Source organism: Tauraco erythrolophus, chromosome 22 (assembly GCF_009769465.1).
Source record: "Tauraco erythrolophus isolate bTauEry1 chromosome 22, bTauEry1.pri, whole genome shotgun sequence".
NCBI lineage: Eukaryota > Metazoa > Chordata > Aves > Musophagiformes > Musophagidae > Tauraco > Tauraco erythrolophus.
In genome coordinates this window covers 5,859,713-5,877,883 of record NC_141486.1, presented here as the reverse complement: position 1 = coordinate 5,877,883, position 18,171 = coordinate 5,859,713, and the positions used below count along the sequence as shown (strand labels likewise).

General features: G+C 53.3%; 3 protein-coding genes and 1 non-coding gene across 4 annotated transcripts; 2 read left to right on the top strand and 2 right to left on the bottom strand.

Annotated features, from left to right (window-relative positions):
- Positions 1 to 549: 549 nt before the first annotated feature.
- Positions 550 to 3,983, top strand: SWI5 (SWI5 homologous recombination repair protein). The gene is made up of 4 exons (XM_086625447.1): positions 550 to 918; positions 1,542 to 1,663; positions 2,731 to 2,825; positions 3,294 to 3,983. Exons 1-4 carry the CDS (start codon positions 550 to 552, stop codon positions 3,356 to 3,358), a joined length of 651 nt encoding a protein of 216 aa, XP_086481573.1. The 3' UTR covers positions 3,359 to 3,983.
- Positions 3,984 to 6,239: 2,256 nt separating this feature from the next.
- On the bottom strand, positions 6,240 to 10,316 carry TRUB2 (TruB pseudouridine synthase family member 2). Its single transcript, XM_086625051.1, has 8 exons — positions 10,217 to 10,316; positions 10,006 to 10,134; positions 9,834 to 9,908; positions 9,240 to 9,301; positions 8,845 to 8,926; positions 8,175 to 8,247; positions 7,589 to 7,725; positions 6,240 to 6,804 (listed from the first exon to the last, which is right to left on the bottom strand). Exons 1-8 carry the CDS (start codon positions 10,314 to 10,316, stop codon positions 6,515 to 6,517), a joined length of 948 nt encoding a protein of 315 aa, XP_086481177.1. The 3' UTR covers positions 6,240 to 6,514.
- A 59-nt stretch (positions 10,317 to 10,375) lies between these two features.
- Positions 10,376 to 16,316, top strand: COQ4 (coenzyme Q4). The gene is made up of 7 exons (XM_086625234.1): positions 10,376 to 10,449; positions 10,590 to 10,774; positions 11,262 to 11,358; positions 13,029 to 13,131; positions 13,478 to 13,607; positions 14,476 to 14,569; positions 15,196 to 16,316. The coding sequence occupies exons 1-7, from the start codon at positions 10,376 to 10,378 to the stop codon at positions 15,356 to 15,358; spliced, it is 846 nt and encodes a 281-aa protein (XP_086481360.1). The 3' UTR covers positions 15,359 to 16,316.
- A 1,686-nt stretch (positions 16,317 to 18,002) lies between these two features.
- On the bottom strand, positions 18,003 to 18,091 carry TRNAR-UCU (transfer RNA arginine (anticodon UCU)). The gene is given in 2 exon segments: positions 18,003 to 18,038; positions 18,055 to 18,091. It is a non-coding gene; the product is annotated as a tRNA-Arg (tRNA).
- Positions 18,092 to 18,171: the final 80 nt, after the last annotated feature.

The following is an 18,171-nucleotide window of genomic DNA, read 5'->3' as shown; positions in this document are numbered from 1 at the left end:
GGGCGCGGGTGCCCGCGGAACGCGGCCGTGATGTCTGAGCGCTGCCTTTGAGTCACGTTAGCGCGGGCGGTTGGCTTTGCTGGGCTGCGATCCCATTCCCAAGCCCGGCGACATTCCAAGCACGGCTACAGCAGAGCTTGGCTTGTCGGGAATCGGGTACGGCTGCTGCCAGCGCCCGGCACCGCACCGGGCACGGTCCTCTCCGGCCAGGCCAGGAGAGCCGCAGGGAGCCGGCTCCTCCTGCGCCAGTCCCAGTCTCGCACGGGGTTTGCGCGGCGAGGTTTGGCGGCGCAGTCACGGCCTGCGGAGGCCATGGCAGCACACGGGGCCGCGCCAGATCAGCGGGTGCCTCCTCGGGCCGGGCAGGACGTGGGGCAGCCAGGGGCTCGGGCGGCGGCGGCTCTTCCCCTGCAAAACCAACAACGGCACGAGTGACACCGGCGCGCTCCCGGAGACGCCGTCCCAGCCGCAGCCCCAGGGCTGAGGTGGCTCTGAGGTGTTTTTCGGAAGGCGCGGGGCGTCACGGCCTCGGCCGCTGTCATGGCGACAATGGCGCCCTGCCCGCCCGAACTCCGCCTGCGCGTTCACACGGGACGCGCCTTCTCCAGCGCTGCCTGCCGCTGCGGGCGCCGGAGCCACGGCCGGGCCCTGTCGGGGGCAAACTACCCGCCCCGGCGGCGGGACTACAACTCCCGAGGCGACCCGCGGCGGCGGGGACTACAACTCCCGGCGTGCCTCACGGCGGCGGGGAACTACAATTCCCGACGCGCCCCGCGGCGGCGGGGACTACAACTCCCGGTGAGGCAGTCCGCGCCGGTGTCGGCGGGAGGTCGCCGTCCTGGCCGAGGGGGTCTCGCCGAGCGCGGGCCGCAGCCCGCCCCGCCACCGGCCCCCGCCCCCGCGGGCCATGCCCAGGAGGTAGGAGCCGCTTCTCTGCTGCCCCCTCCCTCCCTTGCTGCGCCACGGGCCGTGCTCCCGCTGAGGTGGCCCGGCCCCGCCGCGGCTTTGACGCGGCGCCCCTTTGCTTTGCCAGGACGCCCGGTGGCGGCCGGCGGAGCGGCACGGCCGGCTTCAAGTCGCCGGTGAGTCCCCGCCCGGGCTGGGGGGGGCGGGCTCCGCTCGGCGGCTGCCCCGGGAGCGGGGGGCCGGGCCCGGGGCTGCTCCCACGGCGGCGGGGCGCGCGGTGCCCCGGCAGCCGCCCGCCATGGCCCGGCCCGGCGCCGCGGGGAGCGTGTTCCCGCGGGGGGAGCTGCTCGTGGCCAGAGTACCCGCCCGGGAGCTTCTCTGCGGCGCCAAATTGGCATTTTTATTTTTTATTTTCAATTCATGCTGTAAATCTACAAAGCTCTGTAGAATATGGTATGGATCAGGCTGGCGTTACATAAACTGGTAAATATTTTATCTGTGCCTCTGCCCCTGCGCCAAGGAGATTTTTTTTTCCCCCTTTTTTCTCCAGTGACACATAGAGCATTTTTTGCTCTGTGTACTGTAACATCCTGTCCGGTGCTGAGTTCGTGTTAAATGTGTTCTGTGCTCTACAGATCCTGTCTCCAACATCCTGTCAGCCTAACGGAGCCCATGAAGAAGCCCTGCAGGATGAAATTGAACAGCTGAAACAGAAAGACCTTGCTCTAGACCAGGAAATTGCACAGTTATTGTCTGAGTATGTCCTTGGCAAGCTCGGTGTTCGCTGTGATGCCTTGAATTAGAGCTAAAAGCTGACCTCTTGTGATGCCATTTTCATCATGGTGCTAAATGATGTGCTGGTTTGAGTTACCCGATAAAGACAAGAAGGAATTCTTCCTGGTTTATTTCTTAAAGGGAAACAAGTTTAACTAGGAGCTTAGATAAGAAGATTTTAACTTTACCCCAGGTGTTGCTGAGGTAATTACATGTAAATTTGGAACAAATAATTTTAACCATCATGATAATACAACATGTCAGGCTACCAGAAGAGCTTGTTCATGTGAGAATTAAAATTGAGATCATGACTTGTGTGATCTGCCAAATTTAGGCCCAGAAAAACTGTTTCCTTTTTTGTTCCATCTCGATCAAGTGTTCACTTGTTTCGTGTCAGAGGCAAGTGGGTTAAGCCTTTGTGCTCAAGAAGCAGAGGTGTTTTCCAGGCCTGCACAACGCTTTGGCCCGACGAGTGCCACGTTCAGGGTAGTGCAACTGTTTTATTGTGGTTTCTTATGACTCAATGTGGCAGCTGCTTATTAGAAACCGTTTCAAGATAAGATTGCTGCTTGATTTTTATTTTAAAGGGAGGGAATCTCGGGGTTATTCGTTCTGAGGGTGTGATATCTTCTAAGATAATGTGTAGTGCATAGAATGGATAGAGCAACAAAGGCTATTCCAAAAGCTTTTTTGTTTTATCTTCAAGGATAAACAGAATTTTTTTCCCCCTAGCTACAGATTAGAGATACATATAAGTTGAATTCACCACAGCTTATTCTTGTTTCCACTTGATTCTGAGAATTCGGGTGGATTGGGGTTTTTTTGATGTCTTGATGTAGCAAAAACTCAAGGTGAGGATCTGCTCGTTGCAGCTTTCATGTTTATCATTTGCAGCAGTGGTACTTGCTGCCTTCAGGTTTGGCTGTAGAAGTGCCAGACTTGGGTATCTCAGATATCCTTGCTGCGTTTGGTCGGTAGTGGCAGTGCTTGCTGTGCTGCAGCAGCAATCCCGCTGTGCCGTTTTTGACCTGTCTGGTTTTATTGTTACAGAGGCTACAGCCTGGAGGAACTGGAGAAGCACATCTCCCTGCTCCATGAGTATAACGATATTAAAGACGCTGGACAGATGCTGCTAGGCAAGCTGGGTAAGGAAGGGGAAATTTGTTGAAGAACTTCTTAGTCAATGTTTTTGTATGGACAAGAGACAAGCTACTATGCCATGAAGGCAGAGCTCATTTGAAAGATCCTTCAATTCCAGGTTTATGTTACTCAGTTACTCAGTCACTTGTGCAAGCACAAATGCTTCTGTTGTTATTTTCTTGAGATGTTTTTAGAACTGAACATGTGAAATAATGGTCACTTAATGGTATTTTAGTCTGTTATGGATTACCAAAATTTGATGTCTTATTAATTTTTGTCAGTTTTGTTCTTTATATGCTCAAAAAAAAGACAAGCGTTGAGACAAATGGGGAGCATAGCTGCCAAACCTTAGGTTGGTTTCTTGGCTGTGGGAGGTTCTGTGGGATAGTCAGGGGCTGCTGTGAGGAAAACACAACTTTTCTGACTGATCTGATCTCTGTTGAACGAAAGCAATGGTATTTCTTCTTTTCTAGCTGTTATCCGAGGAGTTACTACAAAGCAGCTCTACCCTGAGTACGATCTGGAGCTCAGCGACTAGCATTGAACCTGCGGACTGCCACGGCCTATAAAAATAGCTGTTGCTGAGCCATCATGTTTCAGCATCGTAGCAGTTTAGAACTGACATGAGGTGGCCTCGGAAGTACATCTGCAGGGTTGCAACAGAGCGTGGGTTAACAGCCTTGTTTCTGAGAAGCTTTGGAACATGAAAGCTGTTAAATCTATCAACCGTTTCCTGCCTGTGGGAAAGGGATGTAGGACTTCGGATAATCTCGTCTGCTACCTGATCAATGGTATTTTTATTTCTTTATTGGAAAGGTTCTAATTCAGGTTGATATTAAGACTCTTTCCATTGAGCCTTTGCTTCTCCATAACATCCAGGGCCTGTCTGGATACACTGATCTGCAGGCGGAAGCAGCTACCACTGAATGGATAGAGGAAGCGTGGGCATACAAATGTGCAATGCAATAGCTGCTTTGAAAGAAAAGAAAATCCCCTCAGAAGGAGGGAGGGAGGAAGGCTGAAGTTGTGGTGGTTTGGGTTTTTTTTGTTCTGTGATCAAATCTGGAGAAGTCTGGGTGTTCCGCAGTTTTGTACTTAACTGCTCTAGAGGTTTTGTATCGTTTCTGTAGTAAATAGCAAAATGTGAAGTTGTGTTGAACTGTTCACTCCATGTTTCTCTGTTATTCACTTTAAGAGCCATGAACCTGGGAACAAATTCTTAGTGTTGAGACATCTATAACATCTATTATTTAGATGTTTTCTGAGGACTCTTAATGGAGACACTGTGGCAGCACTACCCAGTAATGAGTAGGTGCAGAATTACCTTTACTCTGCAAATGCAGAGCCCCTGTGAAAGCAAGTGGTGTCCTAAACACAAAATTATGTTCAGAGCATGAATGTTTCAATGTCAGGTATTGGGATTGAGGGTGACTGCAGACTAAATTTGGCTTCTTCAGGCAGTTCTAAGTGATAAAGAGCTCTGCTGACTGCAGATGGTTGTCCCTTTTCACTCCAGCTTGATGTCCTTCTGCTCATTTCTACTTCTAAAACCTTCCTGCCAGTATGTTTTTTCCCCAGTCTCCAGTGGGGAGGACCTCTCCAGAGGTCCATGCTGCAGTCTGCTCTTATTTCCAAATTTCAATCAAACGAATCTGTCTTCACAGCGCTTGGAAACCAGGAAAAGGTCACAAAGGCTGCTGCTGAGAACGGAGAATTGTTTTTGTTCTCTCTGTTCTGGACCTGGTGCAGAAACATCACTAACAGGTATCTTGTTTTGCCACAAATGCCCCTGGGGAAGGGTCTAAAGCAGAGGGACGGACAAAATACCTGGGTTCTGTGGTTCATTCAAGCGTGTCTCTGCTAACGTCCAGCTGTGCTTCTCTGGATGGTATTTACTGTGGCCATATAAGAATGGGCTCTCATGGGTATGGTTACAGGTGTATCCTCCCCACCATAAACCCCTCTTGCCAAGTGTTAAAAACTCCTGTGTTTTGGAGTAGTTTTAAGGGAAGGGAAAAATGTCACGAGAAGGCTAGAACTGGGAAATGCTAACTTCGTTCTCAAAACCTATGTTGCTGTTTTGGCTGGTATTTTCTGTGTGGAAGAGTTGGTTTAGCCTGGAGTGTTCCAACCAAAATGTTAAGCCTGGCAATGGCACAAGCAACTGGAAATGGTTTTATACTCCATCTCCAAAGTTACTGAAGGACGGAGAAGTCCATGTTTTCTTCCCCTCCTTGTAAGAACACTAGTGTGACAACTTGCAGCCGTAGCCGTGCAAGCGTTCTGCCCAGCTCCAGAACTCACACTTCTGCTGTGATGGGTTTACCCCTCAGTTAGTACAAGACAGCTGTCCCTGGAAGGTGCCCTGACCCCACACCCTTGTCCACGGATGATGAACGCACACAGCACCAACCAGCTGAGGTGAGAGCAACCTGCCCCTGCGGCTGGCACAGAAACGTGCCACATGGTGGCAGCTCCACTCCACTGCTGTCCTGGCTGCTCCGTGCAAAGCAGGGAATCCCAGAACAACTGAAAGATTCCAGGGTCTCAGTTAATGACTCCTGGGATGCTTCCGGGCAGGACTGGACTCTGGTATTTAGGTACTTCATCATGGCCTCTCTTACTGCTCCTCCCGGAGTTGCTTCTTGTACCTTAATGGCTATCAGCTGGAGGATGAAACACGCTGGCCTTTGTCCAGATCCAGAAGAGGAATAGAACAAACCTCCTCTTCTGCTTTCTGTAAGTAAATCTCCAAACTTGCTAGCTAAGCGTATAGCTGGAAAAATACTGAGTGCAATAATGGTAAAACTTAAGACTTTTAATTCAAATTTAGAAAGTGTATTTCTGGTAAGTCAGAACCTGCTATAATGAGCTAACAGATAACAAATGGTATTGCAGAGCTTAACGGAGTTTCACTGAAGGGCAGGCTGCATGGAGCTGCTGCAGAGCAGGATACCAGAGACCCCTGAACACCCTTGGTTCCTCGGGCGGGGGGGGGAAGGGGCAAAAAAAAAAGCAGCACATGCTCTTTTTTTTTTAATGAGTGACTGTATTTATGGATGAGTACTGAGCCAAGAACCAGCCTCTTACCCTTTAGGTCACTTTCAGTTTTATTTCTTGTGTATCTTATGCATCAATCCCTATTACATGCCACTTTCCTCATCAAACACGCCTACTCTGGATATAACCATTTCCTTGCATTGCTTCGCGTGAGCTGTGTTTTCTCCTGCACATCCCTCTTTTAGTCTGATTTTGAGCTCTTCTAATGGAAAAAAAATACTCTAGGACAACAAAGGGAAAATAAAATCCACATAGATAAGTTATGCTGCCAGTTGCAAGGAACAAACAAATCCGTGCAATCAAAGGAAAACAGCTCTGTAAGACGCTGCCTATTTCCTGCTGCTAAACAATTTGGGGATGGGTTTTTATATCCCTTAGCAACCTAATGTTCCCGAAGGCAACAGGAATTTTGGCACAGCTAACTCCTGTTAATGAACTGCTTGCAATGCTTTAGAAAAAAATTATACAGCCTGTCACTGAAAAAAATGCCTCTCTGATTAAAGTCATCTCAAGGAAAGGGTGGAAGTGAACTGCAATTAACCTCTTTCCTTCTGCTGTCCATCATGCTGTCAGCACGTAGCTGTGTTATTGTGCTGCAAAGATCTCTTGTGGACGTTCCCTGCGCAGTGCACACTCAGCTGTCTGCAGCGTGGGCCACCTCCACGTCCATCTTCTGAAGAAGGTTTTCATCCTGACAGCCTAGCGTCTTCTCTAACTCTGTTCTCACTTTAAGCTGACAGTCCCAAATTGCATTCTGGATGCTCTGCAGGTTCCACTGGGTTCTCAGGAGGGCATCATCCAGTGTGAAAACACCATCGCGTATTCTCCGCACTTGCGTGCACACGGCCGATGATTTCAGCTCCAGACCAATCTCATGAACTACTTTCCGGAGGTACTGCTGAGTCTCATGCAAGCAATGGATTTCTAGAAGGACAGAGATGTTCCTTCAGAAGAAGCAAAGCGTCGATGCAAACTCAGACCTTGTCTGTAAATCCAGACATTGCTCACAGCTATGCTGAAAGAGCTGGTTTGGTAGAAGAGACTATTTTAAGATACAGCACGGCTGGATTATGATTTTCTGGACTACTGCAGGGTGTCCTAGCACCTCCCAAAATGAATGTTTTAGAAGCCAAACTCATAGATACAGGAGAATAACATAGAAATTTAGGTATTTCAAAAGGGTAAGAAAAGGTACTTTTTTAATAAGACAATTTGTGAGGAGTAGGAGACTGGTTGCAGGAAAGCATGCTTTAAAAAAACAACCAACCCAACCACACTGAACTGTATTACACCGAAACACTGGGATACGGAAGAATTTTGCCCCATAGGCAAATTTTCTTGCCTGTCTTAGACCTGGAACTGGCAAGGAAAAACCTGTGAGCTAGGTGCACAGCTGGCTTGATTTATTATAGCAGCTCCAGTACTGTGAGGGTAGTACTGCGAGGGTATTATAGCAGCTCCAGTACTGCGAGATCTTGCCTTACCAAAAAATCCTTCCACCACACTGAAGAGTTCATCTAACGAGGAGATGCTTTTGTGACTTTGGAAACTACAAATCATTAAATTTTCTGCAGAAATTACCAGTTAAAGTTGACACAAAGTTCCCACCAACCCATTTTGCATTAAACCACAAAGAAGCTGAAGTTTACTGACTTATTTGCCATAATATATACTCACACTTCCCCAGCAGTTTTTGTACCAGTCCTACCTAGTTGAAATTCTGGAGGAGCGAACTGGAGGCATCGGATCGCTGTGATTATCGGAGGGCTTTTTCCCATGGGGCGAATCAACCCTTTGACAGCGAGCTCGTATGCCTCTTGTGTTTTCATATCAATGTTAGAATGCCTGGAGAAAGAAAAAACAGAGCAGACACTTAGTACTTCTCTTCAATGAGATCCAAAATATCTCCATCCCAATAAAGCAGAGCTGCAACTTTTATTCTTAAAACTGCCCACGTGCTGAGCTTTTGCATACATTTTAATGCTACATGTACTGTCAGTAGTGTCACACAGTTTGAGGGAGGTACTTGGTCATGTCAACAAGATGTTTTGTAGGTTCTAATGTAGCTAATAGGCCCTAAAATAGCCAGAGGATACAAGGATACAGCATACAAGGACACTTAACTGCAACCTCTCACCAGGGTACAAAGCACTCAGAGAAACTTCTCTCTGTTCCTGTCTTGCACTCCAACCTTTAAAGACTTTGATTATGGCCACCAAAATCATCTCATTTGTTTTAAAGACAGCAAACAGCAGTTGGATGAGGTCAGCTGCGTTTCCCCATTGGATACGTACATCAGCAGGGCCTTATGATTTGTTCCTTGAATGACAGCGAGAATCCGCTCCAGCTTCTCCCTTGTGATATGATCTGCAAATATTAAGGTAGAAACAAAGTCTCAATTATCCATCCAGAAACTGGAAAGAGACAGCAGCCTGAAATGTGCCATCAGGGCATTACTGTCCCTTTGGCAGGCAGTCACATCAACACAGGCTGATGAGAACGGCCGAGAGGTGGCTTTAGCAGAGTCACTTCTCTTGGCTGTACCATGGTAATGCGCAGAGCACAGCACTGGGCTACAAAGGGGAGAATCATGTTGCTTAATTGATTTCAGGACGTTGGCTCCAGCTTCTCTAATTGGGCGTTTGAAGAGTTTCATTTGAGGAAAGCTTCTAACTGCCATCTCTAGGTGTAATTTCTGGAGAGATCTGGGTCCCACCCAACCCAGTAGCAACCACTGTGACCAGGACTCATCCTGGCTTTCTATATATTGCAGTTGTACGTAGCACAGGACTGCGATGTCAGGACTGCGCGTGGCTGCACGTACAAACAGAAACAAGGAAGCATTTAAGGCATACTCTTTATCTTTGTGCAATTTACCTGGTTAAGTCCTTTGCAGTCAGAATGCTGTTTCTTTGGTATTTAAAAAAAACAAAAACAAAAACAAACATCAATTCAGTTTCTTACCAAATGTTGTCTTCTCTACTAGCTTCCCTGTGTCTGAGAAGTCATCAGTGGCTTTACCAAACAGCCCACCAACAGTGTAAGCCTTGAAGAAGAGCAAAGAGTGCAATTTATCAAAGAAATACTCCAAGCAATTGACTAGCGATATTCTGCTGCGCAGTTGCTAGGGAGTGCAGGCTATGATGACGTTGCACAAAAAGACAGCAGCATCCTCCACTCAGACGGCCACGTGTGGATGCTCACGTGAAGGATGAAATTCTGGACCCCGAAAAGCTCTCAAAACCATTGGAGGGTTTGAGACTCAAAAGCAGAATCACGGTCATGAGGTTAGTCTGCGGCAGGAACCGAGTGTGCCATTGCGCTCAGGTATTTTGAGGCCGTTCAGTGCCATCGCCTACCTTGGTCAGGTGGCAGTTGTACAGATCAGTGAGTAGTTTGTTTCCATGGCCTATGCCAAGCACTGGAACACAGAAGACGGAGAACCCGTTATTCAGCCACACAGAAAGTTACTCACAAGCATTTACACAGCGCTGCACACACACACTGCTTTTCTTTTCCCCTGGACAGGGCCATACCTCTTCAGAAGTCACGTCTGAGCAATGCAATTAGACCCCAAACTACTGCCTGTGGTTTAAACTATGATAAGGCTGTAACTAGGGTGCTTGGATTTTCCCATAACTTTCCAGCTGGGTACTTCAGGGCAAATGCTCAGTGATGCCAGCCACAGCGAAGCCAATTCAAGTGGTGAAGCAGAGAGAGGGGGTTACGAGGCAGGAGCTCCGTGTCTCCCAGCAAAGCCCTATGTGCTGGGGTAAGGGGTTGCTCCTGTCTCCTGGCATTGCCAGTGTCTCCTTGGATTGTTTTTCTGTGTTTTAGCGTTTATACTCCCTGCTGGGTTGTGGGATGCCTGAGCATCCACCGCTGCTTCCTTACGTGGAAACCCATCACCTCGCAGCCAGCGGGACGCGGTGCCGCTTCGAGACGAGACCCACCGAAGACTCCCGAAGCCTTCGTGTCCAGCCGGTGACCCGCTCCGATCTTCAGCCGCCTGAACCGCGGGCCTCGGACTGCAACGGAGACACCGTCGGGGCCGGTCCCGGGGCTCCGCCACCCCGGGGCTCCCATCACCCCCCTCCCAGGCCGAGACCCCGCGGCGGCCCTTACCGAGGGGGTGGTCGGCCAGCACCGGCACCCTCGCGGCCACCAGCCCCGTCGCCCCGCCGTCGCCCCCGGCCGGGGCCGGCAGGAAGCGGACGTGCTGCCGCGGGGCGCGCCCCGGCGCCGCGTTCAGCTCTGCAAGAGAAGCCGGGGGCGGTCAGGGGCGGCCAGCGGCCCCCTGGGGGTGGGTCCCGCCGCCGGCCCCCGCCCCGCTCACCGCGCAGCAGCCGCGTCTCCACCGCATCACGGACGCGGCCCCACGCCACCCCCGCCGGCTTGTACACGGCGAAAAGCCCGCCCGGCCCCGCCGCCGCCATGTCGCGCCGCCCGCTCCGCCCCGACGGGCGCTTCCGGGGCAGGCGGCGGAGGCGGCGGGATGCTGCTGCTGCGGCGGGCGGGGGCGCGGGCCGGGCTGTCGTTGCTGCGAGTGGGTCCCGGTTCCCCAGGCAAGTGCCCGTTCCCTGCCCCGGTGCCCGCCGTCCCCCACAGGCAGCCCCAAGGGCGTCTGAGCGGTGCCGGCCCCGTTTCCGTGCCCGCGGGCGCTGGGGACTCGCCGGGCCGGTCCCTCACCCCGTGCTCCCCGCAGGCAGAGCGTGTTGGAGCCGCACCGAGCCGCGGGCCCGGGATGGACGCAGCGGTGAGGAGGAGGAGGAGGAGGAGGAGGAGGAAGGGTGCTACCAGCTGTACCCCGGGCACATCCCCACCAGCCCGCTGCAGAAGGCGCTGCTGGCTGCCGGCTCGGCGTCTATGGCTCTCTATGACCCCTACAGACACGGTAAGCCGAGCCGGGGGTGTCGTTCCACCCAGGTCCTTATTAACGTCCAGCAAGTCCTGGCCCGTGTCTCCTGGAAGGTTCACAGGGGACTTTATTTCTCCTTCTGTTGGGTGAGACATTTTGTAATGGGGTGAGTGCAGGGCTGAGACCTGGCCCAGGGCAGGAGGCTGTGGAAGAGAGGGAGTGAGGAACCTCAAACACTTCCCAGCAATCTCCTCCTGACCCCCTGTGATGCCACCCAGCCCCATCTCATGCCTCCTTGGTCCCCCAGGCCTCATGCCTGCTCCTACATCCCTCCCTGTGGGTGACACCAGGGCAGAGCAGCCCCAAGGCTGAAGATCTGTGGTTTGTGGCGTCTGTGCTTTGCCAGGAGCTTCCCACATGGTCCTGGCCAAGGAGGTCATTGCCCCGTTTACTCACCTGCCAACCGAGGACAGATGGGTGTTGAGAAAACCACTCTTGGGTCACTTTCCGGTCTCTCTTTCAGACATGGTGGCAGTTCTCGGGGAGACCACGGGCTGCCTTGCCCTGCCCAACCTGCGAGACAAGATGAAACACCATCCTGAAGGTTACCGCATCCTCCAGTGCGTTCCTCCACATCCCTCCCTCCCACCCTTGCCACGTGGTTTGTGGTGAGGAGGGAGACACAAGGCCAAGCAAGTTCCTTGGGCCCCGTGAAGGGAGAGCCCTGCGCTCCCCATCTTGAAAGCAGCACTAGCATTTTGTGAGCTCTAACACTCCGAGTTGTTTATTTTAATGTATTTTTAACGATCACAAGAGCCCCATGGCAGGTCTAAGGGCAAGAGCACTGCAGCTGCTGGGCCCAGCCCTATTTCAAACGCTGCTGTCCGTCCGTTCTGCTTCGCTGCTGGAACTGGCAGATGCCAGCGCAAGGGGATGCAGTAGCAGCGATGAAAACCCGCCACATCCATGGATATCTCCCCTGTGCCTGCTGCTACATCTCCTCGTGTTGGAGACTTCATCTCCGCTGGTCTGCCTCTTTCCTTAGACACCTCCGTATTTTCCTTCCAGGCGCCTGCAGCATCTCCCCAAGCTGTGAAATGAGGCCGCTTCTTTTGTCTCCCTTTTTAAGACTTGATCACTTCTGTTTCCATGTCTGCAGGGACTTGTCAAGCAGCAAGGCTGAGGACCTGGAGGGACTTCATGAGTCTCTTATTAGCCAAGATCTTCCTGCTCGTTTGCTTGCCTTCTCCCTGCTCCTTGTTATGTGTCACACCAGCCGCTGGTGTATCATTTGGGTTGTACCACGAAGGGGCTGGGGAAAAAGGCTGCTTCTGGTCATATGTTTGCGCAGAGCAGCCTGGTCCTGGTTCCAGACACTGAACTGGTAAAGCACCCAGAGCACCAGGATGGGGCTGAGACCCAGAGAAACTGCCCAGGGAGAGGGGACAGCAAAGGCACCGAGGGCTGGGGACAGATGTCTCCACCTGCACCTTGCCCTGTGGTGTTGCAGGGATTTGCAGTGGTCCGATTTGTGCACACAAATCTTTTAGTCCCTCAAGCTGCTGAGGTGCTTTTGACACCAAATATTCAAAGAAGTGTCTGCAGCCAGGGTGAAGCTGGTGCGAGCCCTGCTTATCTCCCTGGCACCTCTGCTCCAGGAGCTGAGGAGCTCCTAGATCCACTGCAAGGCTTTTCTCATGGAAATGATTTATCCTAGGCATGGAAATAAAAGAGGTTTTGCTTAGTTCCAGTGGTGCTGTGGGGCACTTGTTTGCCAGCAACCTGGAGAGGAGACCTTGGTGTGCATGGCTGCCATGTGGCTGGTGGTGAAAGCCTGAGCAGGAGAGAGGTTAAACCTGTGTTTAGAACAAATTCCTCCCCTGTTTAGGGTTGTTCCTTTGAAACTCTGGCTGCTTTGCAGGGACACTAAAGAGCTCTGCTCCCCTGGGGCCACCTCTTGCTGGGGGCTGTGCCTGGCCAGCAGCCCACACAGCAGCTTTCCAGTGCAGAGAACACCAGTGTTTTTCCAACCAGAGTTTTACAGGGGTGCAAGATGAGAGCTCTTTTATTGCCAAGGCTTCAGGTAGATCCTTTAAAGCAGTTTGTGTCCCAGCCTCAGCAACAGAATTAAGGACAGTTCTATCCCTGCAGCGAGCAGTCAGGATCCATGCAAGGAAAATGCCCAGGAAGGGCACAGGCAGGGGATGGGGGTTTCCAGGGGCTACTTTGCTCCAGGACCCCCAGCTGTGGGTTTCACTGGGAGACTCAGTGACTTGTGTTTCACTTTCAGGGAACGGCCTCGCATCCGTCTTTCCACCCTGGACATGGCCAGGCTGCAGGCACTGCCAGATGGCACGCTGGGTCGAGAGTATGTCCGGTTCTTGGAGGACAATGTGAGTGTGGGGCTTCACAGGGTGCAAACAGCTGTAGTTGATCCCTGTGATGGGAGCATGGATGCACTTTACCGGGAGATTGGAGCCATGGAGGAACCTGTGGGGAGCCCTGTGGGAATGAGAGGGAGTCGAGGGGACAGAATATGATGCTGGGTGTTGAACGATGCTGGATTTGTCACCAGTGCTGCATGGTCCTTGGTTTTTGTCTGTATAAATGATAGTGACCCCCATCATTGGGGGCTGGGAGATATGCTGATGGAGGGAAACATGTATTGTTGTGCACTAAAGAAGAAGGTTCCTTAGTGAGGTTTGGAGAGGGCTGAATTGGGCCTCTTTGGATTTGCAGAAGGTTTCTCCGGACACCCGAATGCCACCCAAATTTGTTGATGATGAAGAGCTGGCGTATGTGATCCAGCGGTACCGGGAAGTCCATGACCTGATGCACACCCTCCTGGGCATGCCAACCAACATGCTAGGTGAGCAGCAAAGGGCTCAGAGGGCTGCGCTGCCAAACCCCACTGATGGCGCTTGGCCGCCTCTCCCAGGAATGGAGCGGGCTGGGCCGGTCAGAATCCCCAGTCCTCAGCCCAGGGAGGTGTGTGACAAGGTTTGCGTGGTCACTGTCCTGCACCGCTGGCTCTTTGGTGACCAAGAGCCTGCGGGATGTCACCTTTACCCTGCTGGGAGATGTCCTGCCTGAGCTGCTGGGTGGGCATGTGGGTGTTTGCTGCCCGGCAGGGAGGGTGGCACGGAGACAGGGATGTTTCGCCAGCTCCAAGCGAAGGTACAAGTGGAGGGTTGCTGGTTGCTCCGTATGTGCGTGTCCCCGTGTCCTTTGCCCTCGTTTTGCGTTTGACTTAATAGCAAGTCACAAGTTGAGCCTTGCCGGTGAGCCTGTGGGAACCGGCATGTCAGGTCTCCCACGCAGGCTTCAGCTGAGACCTGGTGGCATTTGTGCAAGGTCTGTCCTGTGCCAAGAGATAGGGAGAGCTGCGTGGGGGATCAGGCTTCAGCAGTTGTGTTGCTAAAGATCTGCAGGGACCCAGTCTGACCAAGAGATGTTTTCCAAGCTTATGGGTCATCGACTGTGGGGTCCTGTTCTCCCAGGGGCCCCAGGCTATCCCTCTCGGGTGGGTGGTCCGCAACGAGGCTCATCCTGGCACAGGAGGCCACAGCCAGGCTTGGGAACCGTTCCCAAGTCCTGCCACAGAGGTGGAGAGGACAGATGCGTAGCTGTCTTCGGGAAGGGGCAGATCGAGCAGCCTGGGTTGTGGGACCATGCGGCACTGGCTGGCCCTCAACCCAGGCACCCTGCCTGCTCATGGACTCCCTGCTCCCTCCCAGGAGAGGTCGTGGTGAAATGGTTCGAAGCTGTCCAGACGGGGCTGCCCATGTGTGTCCTGGGAGCAGCGTTCGGCCCTGTCCGTCTCAGCGCACGGTAGGCACCGGCACCGGCCGATGAGGAAGGAGAGAGTCTCTGCCCTGGGGACGTGCCAGCCTGGGTGATGCTTTCTCTGGGGATGAAGAGGGGACACTGCTAGTTTCAGAGGAGATTCAGATGGGGATCCCTTGTGTGAACCATCTGCTCTGCCCCCGTGGCCCAGGGAAGTGGCGACAGCGGGAGGCATGGCTTTGCCTGGTCACTGAAGCAGAACCTGATGCTTCATCTGCCTCCAGCACCGAATCTCCTGGTGCCAGGCAGGAGGAGTAATGCCAAAGCCTGTCCGCCCTTGGCTGCACATGTGTTGAGGGCCAGCAGGACCCTTACCACGCTGGTGGCCGTTCACTGCCCAAGCACATCTGTTTTGTTGGCACAGCACAGTTTGGGGATTGCAGAACCTGAGGTCTGGTCTTGGGTTTGCTGCCAACTGTAATCTTCCTAGCACACTGTATTCTTCTATGCCTCAGTTTCCCCTGTGAGATAAGCAGAAAGGATGCCAGAGAGGTGGTGGGGCTTGTGGTACATGGGATGCATGGGGTTGGCATCTGCCGGAGACTTGGAGAAGGAAAGCAAAAACCAAACATGGAAATCAACACTGTCACCGTCTGTGTCTTTTGTTGCAGAAAGCTGCAGCTCCTGGCCACCGAGCTGGTTCCCTGGGCGATTCGGAGCGGGCGCAATGCCAGCTGTATCTTGAATGTGTACTACGAGGAACGCTGGGAGCAGCCAGTGGAGTCCTTGCGGGAGGAGATTGGCATCTTCCCTCCCCCAGACGTTCGAGCGTGAGAGCTCAAGTATGGGGAGGGGACTGGGGATCCCCTTAGCTGACAGCAGCCAGCCCCTGCCACGCTCTGTCTCCTCTTGCCCAGGAGCGCAGCATGGCTCTGCTACCAGCCACCACCTATCCAGAAGCTGAGTTTTCTCCTGCCAAGAGCTGGCACCCTCCTGTGGGTAGAGGCCCAGTGGCACCTCCCTGTGTCATGACAAAACTTGACCCTTTTTTCTGTTTGTCATTCAGTGGAGGGATGGCAAGTCCTGCCATGCCTTTGCCAGCTGGGTCTGGCTGCTGACTCCAGTACTGATGCTCTGAAATACTGGGATGGGGAGGGAGCAGAGCTGATTTACAGCACACCGAAGCAAACTTGGCCTTCTGCAGCTCTAGGTCTGTGTAGGTAAATCCCTCCTCCCATCCTCCCCGGGAAGACAAAGGCTTAAAGTCTTGGGGCCACCCTGGACTGGAGCTAAACCGGTGATTTACAGAGGAGCCCAGGGGCAGGTTTGATTTGTGCAACAGTGAAAACCCATCTCGTACTGGTACCTAACTGGTCTCCTGGTGGGTCATATGGGATGTGCCTCATGCCTCGGAGACCAGGCAATACATGATTGCATGCCCACAGGTGCAGACAGGGAAATAGCTATGGATATTATCCTGGCTGGATTGACTGTTCGACTGCCGATCCCAGTCTGCTGTGTCTCCCTGTAGTCCCTTCCCATCAAAAATGCTGAAATCTGCGTGATTGCACTGGGTTTTCAATAGGAGTTGTCTCCTCCTTGGGCAAGAAAATGACGCCATTAGGAATAAGGGGCTGAATCCTGGGAATGCAGAAACAGCGGCTGCTTGCACTGCGTTGGGGAGCTGATTGCTGTCTGGGTTAATTAAACAGGGCTCCAGACTGCCAGTGGCTGGAGTGCAGAGCTGTCGGATGCGAGAGCAGAGAGCCACGAGGCCAGGGGCTCTTTGTACGTGCAGGTTTGCTGTTGAAATCCCTTCTTGCTTAATAAAATCCATGATGGAGATTGTGGTTCATTACCCCTCTCCTTCCACCCCATCTTCCTTTCTGAGGGAGAGGTCTGATGTGAAACCTCATCCCTTTTCAGCCCCAGTGGGGTTTGCTGTGCTTTGTCTGTGGTGATAGGTGACAGCAGGGCATGTGCATGGCCACACATCCCTGCGGACTGGGGCACAAAATGGGCTGCAGAGCTACATGTTTCCAGCTGGGATTTGAGGATGCTGGGCTGTTGAGTGGCTCCTTGTGGTGGTCATTGCAGAAAGGCCTGGACAGAGGAAAACTGGGGTGTGGAGTGGGAGTGGGGCGAGGCTGAGGGCTTCCTAAAGCAATCCTGGTTCCTGGGGAGGGAGAGGGTGCTCTGACTGGGGTCCTTTGGTGGCAGCCAGGGGATGTGGCATTGCCCTGCAGTGAGCTACACCAGCCTCGGCCCAGTCTCCTGCAGGATGCTGGAGCAGATGGGCAGGAGCAGGGGCTGATGGTCCAACCAGGGCTCAGAGTTGCTCCATTCCAGGAGGCTGAGCAGGGCCAAAACTCTTGTATTTTGTGCTACGTTTTAAGAGTGGACACCAGGACAGAGGGACTGTCTTGTTTCCTGCACCTCCAAATCCCTGTTTTACACTTATCCCTCATCTTCCCTGCCCCCAGCCAGTTTTTCTCCAAAACCAGGCTCGTGCCTCTGCTTGGACTCTGGAGTTATTTCAAGCAGATGATAAAGGATATCGTATAAATTCATCCTTCAGCTGCTGGTAAAATGCATAGAGTGGGGGTTGTCCTATTGCATTGGTTGAGCTGAATGAAGCGTTTGGCCCTAAAACAACCCAGAAATGTGCTTTTCTGCATTGGAAACGTGTCTGAGCTTTGGGATGGTTAAACCGAAGGGCAGCAAAGATTCGCTGCTTCCAGGAGCCATGAGCAGCAGTCAAGAAAACACGGAAAATGATGGTCTTGAGAGAAGGTTTTGCTGCACTTTGGGTTATTTAGAGCGGCTATGCAGCACTAGGGCTGCCGGTGGCGGTTGTGCTGCCTTTGCGCAGCCGTGTGTTGCCTGATGGGCTGGTGCCAGCGCTACAGAAATGGCACATAATGTAATTTTAAACGGCATCTGCTCAGCCAGATCACTTAATGGCCACCGCGGCTCCTGTTCGCTGCAGCCGTCGCTTGTCGAGTCTGCGAGAAGGAAGGCGGCGGTGGCAGAGGCGGGGAGCGGGGGTGATTTTGGCAGGTCAGACACAAGCCATGTGAAAATGCTTTTTTTGGGGGGACGTATTCGCTGTGGACAAGCGGCAGCTCCACCACCGCCACCAGCAGCGGTCCGTGCCTGTGCTGCTGGCGCCGTTTTGGGGATGCGATAACAGTAACTGCTGCAGGAGGCGATGCTGCTGCTGTGCCACGCACGGACCCGCTGGGATCGGTGCACATTTATTAATCCCCGGGACGGCCGTGTCCCGGAGCTCCTCTCCGCGCGTGGGCGCGTCTCCTCGGCCCCGGTGGCCCGGCTGCGAAAACCTGGGGCCCCCCCCGCGCTATGCCGACCGCAGCCGCGCTCCGGCGCGGCGGCAGCGGCCGGGGGTGGCGGCTCCCCCCGGCCCGTTGCCGTCGCGGAACCCCGGGCGCGATCGGTGCTCCCCGGCGGCAAAATGCGACTCTGGTGGGACTCGAACCCACAACCTTTGAATGACTCCCGTCACACGCTAGAAGTCCAATGCGCTATCCATTGCGCCACAGAGCCCTCGCTCTGCCGCGCCGCCCTCACCGCCTCTTCCCGCCGCGCCGCCCCGCGCCCCGCCCCGCGCCCCGCCGTTCCCCGGG